At 34.7% G+C, this 15023-nt stretch overlaps 1 protein-coding gene and 1 long non-coding RNA gene across 3 annotated transcripts in view; one reads left to right on the forward strand and one right to left on the reverse strand.

The window, feature by feature from the left end:
* Positions 1–15023, forward strand: part of LOC137223774 (uncharacterized) — a 70144-nt gene that overhangs the window by 50356 nt on the left and 4765 nt on the right. The gene's annotated exons all lie outside the window — the stretch shown is intronic.
* LOC137223772 (UDP-glucuronosyltransferase 2C1-like) overlaps positions 1–15023 on the reverse strand; it is a 36859-nt gene that overhangs the window by 7507 nt on the left and 14329 nt on the right. For both annotated transcript variants that reach the window (XM_067736194.1, XM_067736195.1), the window contains exons 4-5: positions 3047–3134; positions 1484–1703 (exon numbers count right to left, since the gene is read on the reverse strand). In XM_067736194.1, the coding sequence (XP_067592295.1) occupies positions 1484–1703; positions 3047–3134 (308 nt within the window). The remainder of the gene's footprint in view (positions 1–1483; positions 1704–3046; positions 3135–15023) is intronic.

The following is a 15023-nucleotide window of genomic DNA, read 5'->3' on the forward strand; positions in this document are numbered from 1 at the left end:
TTTGTATATTAACCTCTTATCAGATATGTACTTTGCAAGTATTTTCTTCCATTTTGCCAGTTGCCTTTCATTTTGTGGATCATTTATTTTGCTGTGCAGAAGCTTTTAAGTTTGATGTAGTCCCACTTGTTGATTTTTGCATTTGTTCCTTGTGTTGTTGGTGTCATACCTAAAATATTGTTGGCAAAACCCTTGTCAAGGAATTTTTCCCCTTTGTTTTCTTCTGGGAGTTTCATGGTTTCAGGTTATGTTTTACTATTTAATCCATTTCTAGTCAATGATTCTAAGTGATGGAACATAGAGTTCCAAATTTCATTCTCCTGCATATGATTATCAATTTACCCCAGTACCATTTAATGAAGAGACAACCATTTTCCTATTGATTATTCTTGGCTCTTTTTTCAAATATTATTCAACTTTGTATATGAAGGTTTGTTTCAGTGCTCTCAATCCTGTCCTTTGGTCTATTTGTCTATTTTTATGCCAATACCATACTTTTAAATTTACTTTAGCTTTGCAGTATAGTTTGAAGTAGGAAGTGGGATGCCTTCAGCTTCATTCTTCTTTCTCAGGACTTCTTTGGCTATTTGAGATATTTTGTGGCTTCATACAAATTTAGGATTGGTTTTTCTACTTCTGTGCCCCAAAAGGCTTTAGAAGCTGGTCACTCAGTTCACTCTTCCCTTCCTGGTGAGGAACTCTTTCTAGCTGGGAATTTCTCTGTTGGTGCTGAGCAATGCTGGCCTGGGGATGGGATGATGCAGGCATAAATAAGCTGTCTTCACTGTTCTTGTGTGATTATTCTCAGAGTTTTTTTGTTCCACATTGTTGCTAAAATTTCTTAAGTGAACTTTAGAGCTCTCCCAGAGATATTTTTATTCATGGATAGTGTCTAATTGTTGATCTTTTTCAGGGGACAGGGAGGCTGGGGTCTTCTATGTCTCCACTTGGAGCTCTCAATTTTACTTCATTGACTTTCTCTTGAAATATTTTTAATTAAAAAGTAACATGATCCCATTTTTATAGGATTATTTTTCTTTTATATTTATTAATTAGCACAAGGAAATAGCTGAGGTAATATTTCTACTGGTAATTGGTTATAGCTACATGAGGAGAGTTAAGTGGGTTTTCATTTTTATCTCCTTATGTTTTTGTCATATTGCCTGAATTCTTTATAATGGTAATATCTGCAATTTTTAAGAAATAAACAACAAACACTATTAATAAAAATAATAATATTTAGTAATAGCTTAGTTTATTTAAATAAATTTAGTATTTCTTTGAGATTGTACGTTGTTGCCCAGTAATCTATTGCCCAGGTGAATCTAAATGCATTCATAAAATTTGAAAGGTATAAGCCAATCATATTTAATGTTAGCCAGCCCCTGGTGATTATGTAAAAGTAATCAATTTAGTAGAATAAAACAATTTACTCCTTTTAAAATACTGATGCTTCTCAGAAAAGAATATATTCTATACTCACGAAGGGTTGTTAATAACTGCTTTCAAAGTGTTAAGCAGATCGGAACTTGTCATTCTTTGCAAGTCTACTTCAACAGCTGCCCCTTTGGCTTTTATACGAGCAATATTATCATGCTGATCACCAAACAGAGGAATTCCCACCATAGGGATCCCATGGTAAATAGCTTCATAGATCCCATTGGTTCCACAGTGAGTAATAAAAGCTCTGGTTTTGGGATGACCTAAAAAGAAAAAAATATATATCATTATTCTATGTTGTAAGAGTTTCAGAAACAGAAAATCATGACACTTGTATAAATAATTCAATTATGGAGCATCTTCTATATAATTGTGTGCCATAAGGCCATATGTAAATGCCTATAAACTCTAAAGAAAGCAGCAATTGATTATTCCATGCTAAGCAGCAACTAGTGATTCCAGCAATTAAGTGATCCCATAAGCCTCTGAAAGGTTTGCACAGAGTTAAATGATGAAAAATACTTGCCTTTGGACAAGTTTTTGGGGTGAGAATTCTTTAGTAAACAGGACTGAGGGATTTAAGAAAAAAATGCTTCTGTGGTTGGGGAAGGGGGTAATATATGCAGGGTTTCAATGTGAGAATGGCTAGAAAGATAGATGAGGGCAAGATCATGAGGTTTCTGTTTAGGAAAATGGAATTTGCCCTTTATTTTGAGTAATATGGAACCATTTATAACATTATAGTTGGTGAAATGGTTTATCAGATTTTTTTCAAATAGTTATAGTGAGAAAAAGAGAAGAGAGGTGGGAGAAAATGGATACAGAGTCAGGATGATGCTGAAATATTGTATACAAAAGTTAATGAGAGCCTGATCTAAAGGTACTTTCCTTGACTCTGATTCTGAGGAGGGAGAGAGTGTATCATAAATGCGAGAATTATAAATTCCATATTTATGTTAGAACTTAACAAAGATTCTATCCTTGACCAAAGTCTAGTCAAACTCCTCTGAACTCTCTTCTCAACTAGGCCCTGATTTGGGGGTTTATTTGTTTATCTCTGCATTGCCCAATTTTAGCAAGCATCCTACTAAGTCAGTTTAGCGAGACTCTTCCAACCTGATATCTGATCACCCTATGTAGCTGTTGCTTCATACTTCACCATCCCCCAAGTGATGTTTGCCTTCAGCAAGAATCTGATTCAGGCAGTTTTGCCAGGGTACCCACTTGGCCCTGAGGTTTCCTTAGTAATCTGCCATCCAGTGACACCCCCTACTCTGAACTTTGCCTACAAATTTCCAACTTTTCCTTTTTGCACTCAGAGTTGAGCCCAATCTCTCTGACTTACTGTAGAAGTCTATTGCAGTAGTAGCTATATGTATCATGATGGTTTTGAATAATGTGTGCCTTACAGTCTTTATCAAGTGCCATTTATAATTTTTTCTTTAACAAGCTCCACAAGAAATGTGAAGAAAACATCAAGGGTTTTTTGTTATTGTTGTTTATTCCTTATTTTGAATAGAAATTTGTTGGATTTATTTGTTATTGAGTAATCATTCAGATTATCCCTCATTCACTTCCATTTAATTTTGCTTCTCTTTGGTCTTACCAAGAAGATCATTCTGTGGAATCCACTCATATAGTCGGGTATTGGCTCCTAAAGTTTCTGGTTTCTTTCCTGTGTATCTCCATAGGACCTGTTAAGATAAATGCCTTTACTCTAGAAAATTTTTAGAATCACATCCTATCAGAAGGAAGCAACTGACTGAGAATTAATCTGGTTCGGTGCCTCCAGGTAATACACAAGCAAACTGAGACCTGAAGTGATTAAGTAATGAATGTTTTTAAACCATTGATGCTATAACCATGTTTACAAATGCTTGCAATAATCCTAATCGATAGGCTATCATCATCAGGTTAATTCTTACTTAGGAGATGAAGAAAAAAGATAACCTGTACCTGAAACAATTACATAGTGGTGTTACTAAGCCATTCTGGTAAAGAGGATTTTTGAAACAGTTTGCAGAGGCAAAGGGGAGAGATGTTATTTACCTCACTAAGAAACTGTTAGTGCTTTGACCTTTGTTATATATATATATGTATGTGTGTGTGTGTGTGTGTATATATATATATATATATATATATATATATATATATACACACACACACACACATTAATATAGAATCAAGCATTGCCTTTTTTAATTATAGTAAAATATACATAATGATATTTATCATTTTAAAGTATTGTAAGTATAGAATTTGGTGGCATTAAATACATCTATAATGTTTGTAACCATAAGCACTATCTATACCCCAGATATTTTCACCTTCCCTAACATAGACTCTGTACCATTAAGCAATAACTAACTCCCTATTTCCTCCACTCCCTAGCCCCTGGTAAAGTACATTCTACTTCATGTCTCTTTGAATTTGACTACTCTAGACTTGTGATATAAGTGGAATCATACAGTATTTGCCCTTTTCCCACTTAACATTATTTCACTTAGCATTGTTTTCAAGGTCATGCATGTTGTACCATGCCAGAATTTCCTTTCTTTTTAAGGCTGAATAATATTCTGTTTTGTGTGTATATCACATTTTCTTTATCCACTCATTTACTATATTGTGAATAATGTTGCTGTGAACATTGGTGTGCAAGTATTTGTTTGAGCCCCTGATTTCAATTCTTTTGGCTATATAGCCAGGATTAGAATTATTGGGTTATATGATAGCTCCGTGTTTAATTTTCTGAGGAACGACAAAAATGTTTTCCAGAGAAGATGCATGATTTTGCTCTCCTACTAGCAATGCAGGAGGTCTCATTTCTCCATTAACACTTGTTTTTTTTTTTAATAATAGCTGTCCTATGTGAAGTGGTATCTCTTTGTTCTTTGATTTGCATTTCCCTAATGATTAACGATGTTGAGCATCTTTTCATATACTTTTTGACCACTTGTATAGCTTCTTTGGAAAAATGTCTATTCAAGTACTTTCCCCTTTTTCAATTGGGTTTTTGTTGCTGTTGTTGAGCTGTAGGAGTTCTTTATGTATTGTGCATGTTAATTCCTTGTCAGCGATATGATTTGCAAAGATTTTCTCCCAATCTGTACATTGTATTTTACTTTCTTGATAGTATCTTTTGATGCACAAAAGTTCTGCATTTGATGTAGTCCAATTTATTTATTTATTTTTTTACTTTTTTTGCTTATGCTTTGGTGTTATATCTATGAAATCCTGACATAATCCAATGTGATAAAGTTTTCCCTGAGAATTTTCTTGGGAAAGTGTTACAGTTTTACTGCTAAAGTTTGTCTCTGATCCATTTTCAGTTAACTTTTGCATATGGTGTAGGGTAAGGATCCAACTTCAATCTTTTGCATGTGGATATCAAGATTTTATCAGCATTATTTGTTGAGAAGAGACTGTTCTTTCCCCCAATTGAATGGTCTTGCACTCTTGTTGAAAATCAATTGACCATATATATGAGGATTAATTTCTGCATTTTCTTCTGTTCCATTGGGTTATATGCCTGTCCTTCTTCCAGTACAACAGTGTTAATTTACTGTAGGTATTATAGCATATTTCTAATTTCAATGTTTATAAATGTGACTCCTTTAACTTTGTTGTTTTTCAAGATTTTTTTGTCTGATTGTAGTTCTTATAGTTCCATATGAGGTTGAGGATTGGATTACTCATTTCTATAAAAAAGGCTGTTAGAGTTTTGATAGGCATTGCATTAATCTGTAGATTGCTTTGGATAGTAATGACTTCTTAACCATGTTAAGCTTTCCTATCTATGAACATGGGATGACTTTCCAAGTATTTAGGTATTCTTTAATTTCTTGCAGCAATAATGTTTTGTGGTTTTCAGCAGCAAATATTTTACTTCCTTAATTAGGTTCATTCTTAAGTATTTGTTTTGTTGTTTTCGTAAATGGAATTTAAAAAATTTCATGTTCAGTGTGTTCACTGACATTTATATAAACAAAACTGATTTTTGTATGTTAATCTTGTATTCTGCACTTTTGTTAAGTTTGGTAATTAGTTCTAGTAGCTTTTTCTGAATTCTTGAGATTTTCTGTGCATAAGATCATGTCATCTGCAAATACACATTGTTTTACCTCTCTCTTTCCAATTTGGATGCCTTTCATTTCTTTTTCCTGTATAATTCCCATGCTAAAACTTCTAGTATAAGGTTATATAACAGCAGTGAAACAATACATCCTTGTATTGTTCCTGATCTTAGTTTCCACCATTGAGTATGATATTAGCTGTGGGTTTTTCAGAAATACCCTGTATCATTTTGAGGGCTTTTCCCTCTATTCCTAGTTTCTTGAGAGTTTTTATCAGCAGAGAATGTTGGATTTTCTCAACTTCCTTTTCTGTGTAAGTTGAAATGGTCATTTGATAGTGTTTTTATTTCCCCTTCATTATAATCATGTAATGTATTACATTGATTGATTTACTTTTGGTAATTCAATGAATGTAATATTTATTTACTTTGCATAAATAGCATAAATACTATTTTACTACGGTGAATACTGTTTTCAACATTCTAGCGGATCTGATCTGCAAATATTTTCTTGAGTATTTTAATATCTATATTTAGAGATGATCATGGTCCGTAATTTTATTCTTGTGTGATGTCTTTATCTGGCTTTTGTAACAGGGAACATCTGGCCTCATAGAGTAATTTATTGTTTCCTTCTTTCCACATTTTTTGAATATTTGAAAAGGATTACCTTAATTATTCAATTCCTTAAACATTTGGTAGAATTTACCATTGATGTTATCTGACCCTGATTTTTCCTTTTTGGCAGGTCTTTGATTACTAATTCAGTCTCTTAATTTGATATAGGTCTGTTGAAGTAATCTGTTTCTTTTTTAGTCAGTGTAAGTAAATAGAGTTTTTCAAAGCATTTATCCACTTCTTCTAGATTGTCTAATTTTTGTTGTGCAACTTTTCATAATATCCTCTTTTATCTTCCAGTTTTATGAGATATAATTGACATACAGCACTAAGTATAATGTGTACAGCATTATGATTCTACTCACATACATTATGAAATGATTCTCACAGCAGGTATAACATTAAAGAAATTTTAAAAAAAGTTTCTTGACATGAAAACTCTTAGGATTTACTCTCTTAGCAATTTTCACATATAAAGTACAGCAGTGTTACCTAAATTTATGATGTCTATTGCATCCCTAGTACTTATTTATCTTATAACTGGAAGTTTGAACCTTTTAACCACCTTCTTCCAATTGTCCCTTCCCCAATCCCCTGACTCTGATAACCACAAATCTGATCTGTTTTTCTTTGAGTTTGTTTGTTTCTTTTTTGTTTTTGAAATAAAACTGACCTACAACACTATGATAGTATCTGTTACACAACATAGTGATTTGGTATTTCTATATGTGTCAAAATGATTATCATGATAAGTCTAGTTAAAACATGTGAAGATATTACATACTTATTGTCCATGTTCCTCACACTGTACTTAGCAAAATAAATACAAATATATGTACTTGATTAAGTTGCTGATCTCTTAAGATTAAATGCATTTTAAACAACCTTGCCTTTTTACTTCCCTCACCACACTTACTGTTTTTGACATCATATTTTAAATCTTTTTGTTTTGTGTATCCCTTAACTAGTTATTGTGAGTATACATGATTGTATAATTTTGTCTTTTAGCCTTCCTTCTAGCTTAATACATGGCTGATTTACTGACTTTGCAGTATATTTGCCTTTACCAATGAGATTTTTCCTTTTGCAATTTTTATGTTTCTAGTTGTGGGCTTTTCTTTCTCACTTAGAGAAGTCCCCTTAACTTTTCTTGTAAACCTAGTTTGGTGGTGCTGAACTCTCTTAGCTTTTGGTTGCTTGTAAAACTTTTGAACTCTCCATCAAATCTGAATGAGAGCCTTACTGGGTAGAGTGTTCTTGGTTGTAAGTTTTCCCCTTTCATTATTTAAAATATATCCTGCCACTCCCTTCAGGCCTGCAGTGTTTCTGCTGACTAGTCAGCTTTTAGCCTTATGGGAGTTTCCTTGTACTTAACTTGTTCCTTTTTCCTTGGGCTTTTAAAATTCTCTCTTTATGTTTTATTTTTGCTGTTTCATTACAACATGTCTTGGTGTGGTCTTCTTTGGGTTCATTCTATTTGGGATTGTCTCTACTTGGATGACCATTTCCTTTCCCAAGTTAGGGAAGTTTTCAGCTATTATGGCTTCATTACTTTTTTTTTTTTTTTTTGAAGAGTTCACATATTAACAGGTTTAATGTTTTAATATAACTCCCTCACCAATTCTCTTTGTATTAAAATTTCAACTTGGGGTCTACAAGCTATGGGTGACTAATTTTCCAGTTCACAGTAATGCTAAAGACTTTTTTTCTTTTAATCTTTATTGGAGTATAATTGCTTTACAATGGTGTGTTAGTTTCTGCTTTATAACAAAGTGAATTAGCTATACGTATACATAGATACCCATATCTCCTCCCTCTTGCATCTCCCTCCCATCCTCCCTATCCCACCCTTCTAGGTGGTCACAAAGCACTGAGCTGATCTCCCTGTGCTATGTGGCTGCTTCCCACTAGCTAACTATTTTACATTTGGTAGTGTATATACGTCCATGCCACTCTCTCACTTCGTCCCAGCTTACCTTTCCTCCTCCCCATGTCCTCAAGTCCATTCTCTACATCTGCGTCTTTATTCCTGTCCTGCTCTTAGGTTCTTCAAAAACATTTTTTCTTTTTTTAGATTCCATATATATGTTAGCATATGGTATTTGTTTTTCTCTTTCTGACTTACTTCACTCTGTAGGACAGACTCTAGGTCCATCCACCTCACTACAAATAACTCAATTTCGTTTCTTTTTACGTATATATGTGCCACATCTTCTTTATCCATTCATCTGTCGATGGACACTTAGGTTGTTTCCATGTCCTGGCTATTGTAAACAGAGGTGCAATGAACATTGTGGTCCATGACTCTTTTTTTTTTTTTTTTTGAAGTTTTGTATTTAATTTAATTTATTTTTTTATACAGCAGGTTCTCATTAGTTATCCATTTTATACATATTAGTGTATATATGTCAATCTCAATTCATCACACCACTCCCCTCCACCACTTTCTCCACTTGGTGTCCATACATTTGTTCTCTACGTCTGTGTCTCTATTGCTGCCCTGCAAACTGGTTCATCTGTACCATTTTTCTAGGTTCCACATTTATGCTTTAATATACAACATTAGTTTTTCTCTTTCTGACTCACTTCACTCTGTATGACAGTCTCTAGGTCCATCCACCTCACTACAAATAACTCAATTTCTTTACTTTTTATGGCTGAGTAATATTCCACTGTATATGTGTACAACATCTTCTTTATCCATTAATCTGTCGATGGGCATTTAGGTTGCTTCCATGACCTGACTATTGTAAATAGTGCTGCAATGAACAGTGGGGTGCATGTATCTTTTTGAATTATGGTTTCCTTTGGGTATATGCCCAGTAGTGGGATTGCTGGGTCATATGGTAATTCTATTTTTAGTTTTTTAAGGAACTTCCATACTGTTCTCCATAGTGGCTGTATCAATTTACATTCCCACCAACAGTGCGAGAGGGTTCCCTTTTCTCCACACCCTCTCCAGCATTTATTGTTTGTAGATTTTTTGATGATGGTCATTCTGACCTGTGTGAGGTGACATCTCATTGTAGTTTTGATTTGCATTTCTCTAATGATTAGTGATGTTGAGCATCTTTTCATGTGTTTGTTAGCCATCTTTATATCTTTGGAGAAATGTCTATTTAGGTCTTCTGCCCATTTTGGATTGGGTTTTTTGTTTTTTTGATATTGAGCTGCATGAGCTGCTTGTAAATTTTGGAGATTAATCCTTTGTCAGTTTCTTCAAATACAAATATTTTCTTCCAGACTGAAGGTTGTCTTTTCATCTTTTTTATGGTTTCCTTTGCTGTGCAAAAGATTTTAAGTTTCATTAGGTCCCATTTGTTTATTTTTATTTCCATTTCTCTAGGAGGTGGGTCAAAAACCATCTTGCTGTGATTTATATCATAGAGTGCTGTGCCTATGTTTTCCTCTAAGAGTTTTATAGTTCTGGCCTTACATTTAGGTCTTTAATTCATTTTGAGTTTAATTTTGTGTATGGTGTTAGGGAGTGTTCTAATTTCATTCTTTTACATGTAGCTGTCCAGTTTTCCCAGCACCACTTATTGAAGAGGCTGTCTTTCCCCTATTGTATGTTCTTACCTCTTTTATCAAAGATAAGGTGACGAGGGGCTTCCCTGGTGGCACAGTGGTTGAGAGTCCGCCTGCCTATGCAGGGGACACGGGTTCGTGCCCTGGTCCTGGAGGATCCCGCGTGCCGCGGAGCGGCTGGGCACGTGAGCCATGGCCACTGGGCCTGCGCGTCCGGAGCCTGTGCTCCGCAACAGGAGAGGCCACAACAGTGAGAGGCCCGCATACTAGAAAAAAAAAAAAGATAAGGTGACCATATGTGCGTGGGTTTACCTCTGGGCTTTCTATCCTGTTCCATTGATCTATATTTGTTTTTGTGCCAGTACCATACTGTCTTGATTACTGTAGCTCTGTAGTATAGTCTAAAGTCCAGGAGCCTGACTTCTCCAGCTGTGTTTCTTTCTCAAGATTGCTTTAGCTATTCAGGGTCTTTTGTGTTTCCATACAAATTGTGAAATTTTTTTGTTCTAGGTCTGTGAAAAATGCCATTGACAGCTTGATAAAGATTTCATTGAATCTATAGATTGCTTTGTCTAGTATAGTCATTTTCACAATGTTGATTCTTCCGATCCAAGAACATGGTATATCTCTCCATCTTTTTTTTTTTTTTTTCTGTTCAGCTTCAGTGTTTTCCAGTACTTTATCTTTCAGCTCACTGCTCTCTTTCTCTGTATCATCTAATCTGCTATTGATTCCTTCTAGTATATTTTTCATTTCATTTTTTGTATTATTCATCTCCATTTTATTCTTCTTTATATTTTCTAACTCTTTGTTAAAAACTTCTAACTTCTCACTCTGTTCATCTAATCTTCTGAGTTCTTTGAACATCGTTACAGTCATTACATTGCACTATCAAGTAGATTGTTATATGCACTTCACTTAGTTCTTTTTTTAGGGTTTCATATTGTTGCTTCATTTGGAACATATTCCTCTGTCACCTTATTTCATCTAATTTGCTGATTTTTTTTTATGTATATCTGGTAGGTTGGTTACATTGCCTGACATTGGAGAAGTGACCTTTTGCAGGAGACATCCTATGTGTCCAAGCACTGCACTCTCTTCTAGTAATGAGAGCTACATGCTGTAGGGCAGCTCTAATTTGGGCTTCTTGGGATCTTCTGTGCTATATGTTGAGTACTATGAGCCCTTGGCTCTTCTGAAAGTAATCCCCACTCACCTTCAAAGCCAGTGTTCTGAAGGCTTGACTTCCTGGTGCGGGAGATGTGTGCTGGGGAGCCCAATGTTTGGCTCAAACTGTTCACATCTTGGAAACAACCTCTGCTAATTTGCTCACTTGGAAACACGAATCTTTTTTTTTATAGATGACTTTTGTTTTATTTTATTTTAATTTTTATTGGGGTATAGTTGATTTACAATGTTGTGTTAGTTTCATGTGTACAGCAAAGTGAATCTGTTATGCATATACATATATCCATTCTTTTTAAGATTCTTTTTTCATATAGGCCATTACAGAGTATTGAGTAGGATTCCATGTGTTATGCAGTAGGTCCTTATTAGTTATCTATTTTGTATATCGTAGTGTATATGTGTCAGTCTCAGTCTTCCAATTTATCCCTCCCCCACTCTTACCCCCCTGTAACCATAAGTTTATTTTCTACATCTGTAACTCTATTTCAGTTTTGTATTGGGTTGGCCAAAAAGTTCTTTTGGGTTTTTCCATAATATTGTATGAAAAACCCAAAAGAACTTTTTGGCCAAGCCAATAGATAAGTTAACTTGAAGCCTTTTTTTAGATTCCACATGTAAACGATATCATATATTTGTCTTTCTCTGACTCACTTCACTCAGTATGCCAATCTCCAGGTCCAACCATGTTGCTGCAAATGGCATTATTTTGTTCTTATTTTGGTTCTTTGTTCTTTTCTCTTAACCATACTGCTTCTCCATCACTCCTATCTGGCTCATTGTGGTTTCTTCTTTATATCTTTAGTTGTAGAAGATCTTTTCTGCTCATCTTCTTTTTCTCATCAGTAGTTGCTCTGCAAATCAGAACTATTTTTGTGTGCCTGTGAGAAGAGGTGAGATTGGGGTTTTCCTACTCTTCCATCTTGGACACAGCTCCATCATATCCTCTGATAATATTTTAATCTCTGTACAGCCATTAGTAATCTCCCTAGGTTCATTTCTGATTTTAATTATTTGCATATACTCGATTTTTCCTCTTTGCGAATCTAGCTAAAGTTTTGATAATTTCCCTGACTTTTTCAGAGAACCAGCCTTTGGTTTTATTGATTTTCTCTGTTTTTTGTTTGTTTGTTTTGTTTATCTCTGCTCTAGTCTTTATTAGTTCTTTCCTTCTGCTAACTTTTGGTTTAGTTTGTCCTCTTTTTATAGTTCTTTAAAATATAAGATTAGGTAATTGATTTTAGATCATTATTCTTTTTCAATGTAGGTACTTGCAGCTATAAATTTCTCTCTGAACTCTGCTTTCTCTGCATCTCTTGCTTTGGTCTCTTGTGTTTTCATTCATTTAAACAAATATTTTCATATTACTTTTGTAACTTATTCTTTGACCTATTGATGGTTAACTGCAATAGCATAAAAACATGTGCTCCTTTATAGATCCATCCATCTCTTTCTATAATTGATGACATAAATTACATACATATACATACTGTTCCTAATTACATAGATCAATAATTTTTTTTTTTTTTTGTGGTACGCGGGCCTTCCACTGTTGTGGCCTCTCCTGTTGTGGAGCACAGGCTCCGGATGCACAGGTTCAGTGGCCATGGCTCACAGGCCCAGCCACTCCGCAACATGTGGGATCTTCCCAGACTGGGACATGAACCCGTGTCCCCTGCATCGGCAGGCAGACTCTCAACCACTGCGCCACCAGGGAAGCCCAAGAAAAAATTTTAATAAATGGAGTTACAACAAAAATAACAATAATACTAGTTTTTATTATTGCCTTTAGTGCAATTTTACCTCACTGCAGATCTTTATTTCTTCTTATGGTTTTGTGTTACTGTTTAGCAACCTTTCATTTCAACAAGAAGTATTCCCTTTTGCATTTTTTACAGGGAAAGTCTAGAGTTAATGATGTCCCTCAACTTTTGTTTATCTGGGAATGTCTTAATTTCTACTCTTTAAAAAAATTTTTTTAAGGCCACACTGTGTGGCATGTGGGATCTTAGTTCCCCACCAGGGATCAAAGCCATGGCCCTCGCATTGGGAGGGTGGAGTCTTAAATACTGGACCACCAGGGAAGTCTCTACTTCATTATTGAAGGACATTTTGCCTGATATAAAACTCTCAGTTAACAAGTTTGTATTTCAGCACTTTGAATTTATCAATCCACTGCCTTTTGGCCTCCAGTGTTTCTGATGAGAAATTGGCTGATCACTTTATTGAAGATATCTTTTAGGTGATGAATTCTTTCCCTTGTTTCTTTCAATAGTCACTCATTATCTTTGTTTTTCACCAACTTGAATATAATGTGTCTTGGTGTAGGTGTCTTTGAGTTTATCCAACTTGAAGTTCACTAAGCTTCTTGGATTTGTAAATTTATGTATTTTATTAAATTGGGACTATGTTAAACCATTATTTCTTTAAATATTCTTTCCGCCCATTCTGCCCATTTCTCTCTTTCTGGGACTCCCACAATGTGTATGCTCATTCACAGGATGGTGTCCCACAAGTCCCATAGGCTTTGTTCATTTTTCTTCATTCATTTTTCTTCCTTGAACTCGATAATTTCAAATATCCTTTCTTCAAGTTTGCTGATGATTTTGCCTGCTCATATCTGGTTTTGAACCCCTGAGGTGAACTTTTCATTATAGTTATTGTAATTTTTAACCTCTGGAATTTCTTTTTGATTCTTTTTAAAAATAATTTCTTTCTCATTATCAATATTTCCTTTTGTTCCTCCATCATTTTCTTTTCTTTGTCATTGTCTTCCCTTAGTTCTTTGTACATCTTTAAAAATGTGGTTTTAAAGGCTTTTTCTAGTAATTCCAAAATCCAGGCTCCCTCAAGAATGGTTTCTCTCAGTTTATTTTGTTTCTTTGATTGGGCCATACTTTCATCTATCTTTGTATGCCTTGTGATATTTTTCGAGTATTGTACATTTGCTTTTTATAATGTTCTATCTTCAGACATCAGATTTGCCCCTTGTTAGAGTTTGATTTTGTTGTTGCTGTTGTTGAAGTGTTTCTCTTTGCTAGAAATCAGGGTGAGGTTAAAGTTTTAGGTCTTCTCAGGTATTTTATGAGCCAGTGTTTTTCTCTGGACATGCACATAATTTTGTAAATTCCACTATTTGTGAGGTTGTTTTTTTAAAATGTCTAATTCTCTAATGCCTGGCTCCCAAATGGAGAAAAAAGTAAAAAGAAAAAAGAAAAAGCTTATCCTTTAAAACCCCTGGAAGTTGCTTCTTCTAATGAATGTTGAAACAACTGTGCCCAGCTTCTGTGCATATACCTCAATGACCATGGGCAGTAATCAGCAATTAGAATGCAGAACCACAGTATTTGGAGGATAAGGTCTTATTGTCTACCAGTTCCACCAAATTACACCAGGAATGCAGGCATGTTGGCTGCCATGGGACAGAGTGATGAAGACTTTGAAGATGCTGCTATTCTAAAGGGATGACATTGACTAAAATTAACCACAGTTCCCGCTCAGTTTTTCCACTGCGAGTTGCAAGTGCTCAGTTAGAGTCCAGAGTTCCAATATAGTTACTTCAGACAGTTTTTGCTAGTACAATTTTGTTTAGGTAGAGAGACAGGTCTTAGTGCTTCCTAGTCTACCCTGGTTTCACCCCTAAACATTGTATTTTAATGCAATTGAAAGTTTAATATTTTTATGAAGATGGAATTTAGATTAAATATTTAGATGGGTGCTGCTTCCACAAAACAATTATTGAAAGTAATTTGGTTATGAATACAATAATTATCGTGAGCATTTGTAACTTAAATTTACATGCAATTTTCTATTTTAACTAAATGTAGGGGAAAAAAGTGTTCATGGTGGTTTAAAAACAGTGCCACTCAGTTATAACCTAGAATGGTATAAATAAAAAGTTATAATTTTGGGGAACTTCAAGGAGTGAACTGCATAAATCTTGTACTGTATTATTAAAGATTTTAACTGTTTAAAATGAAGAGTATCTATTTAGGAGTATTCCAGGAATCTAAGTTGTCAATTCCAGGCTCAACCATGGCCTGGCACAAATCCATTAATTATAAGGAAATATAGTCCTAAGGCATCCAGTGAATTAAGGCTGTATTTTTGAATATCTATTCCTTTATTCTCCATCAAGGTAGTTGTAACTTGTGTATATGTCTCAGATTAAAAAATGAAG

The sequence above is a fragment of the Pseudorca crassidens genome, chromosome 4 (genome assembly GCF_039906515.1).
Source record: "Pseudorca crassidens isolate mPseCra1 chromosome 4, mPseCra1.hap1, whole genome shotgun sequence".
Classification (NCBI taxonomy): domain Eukaryota; kingdom Metazoa; phylum Chordata; class Mammalia; order Artiodactyla; family Delphinidae; genus Pseudorca; species Pseudorca crassidens.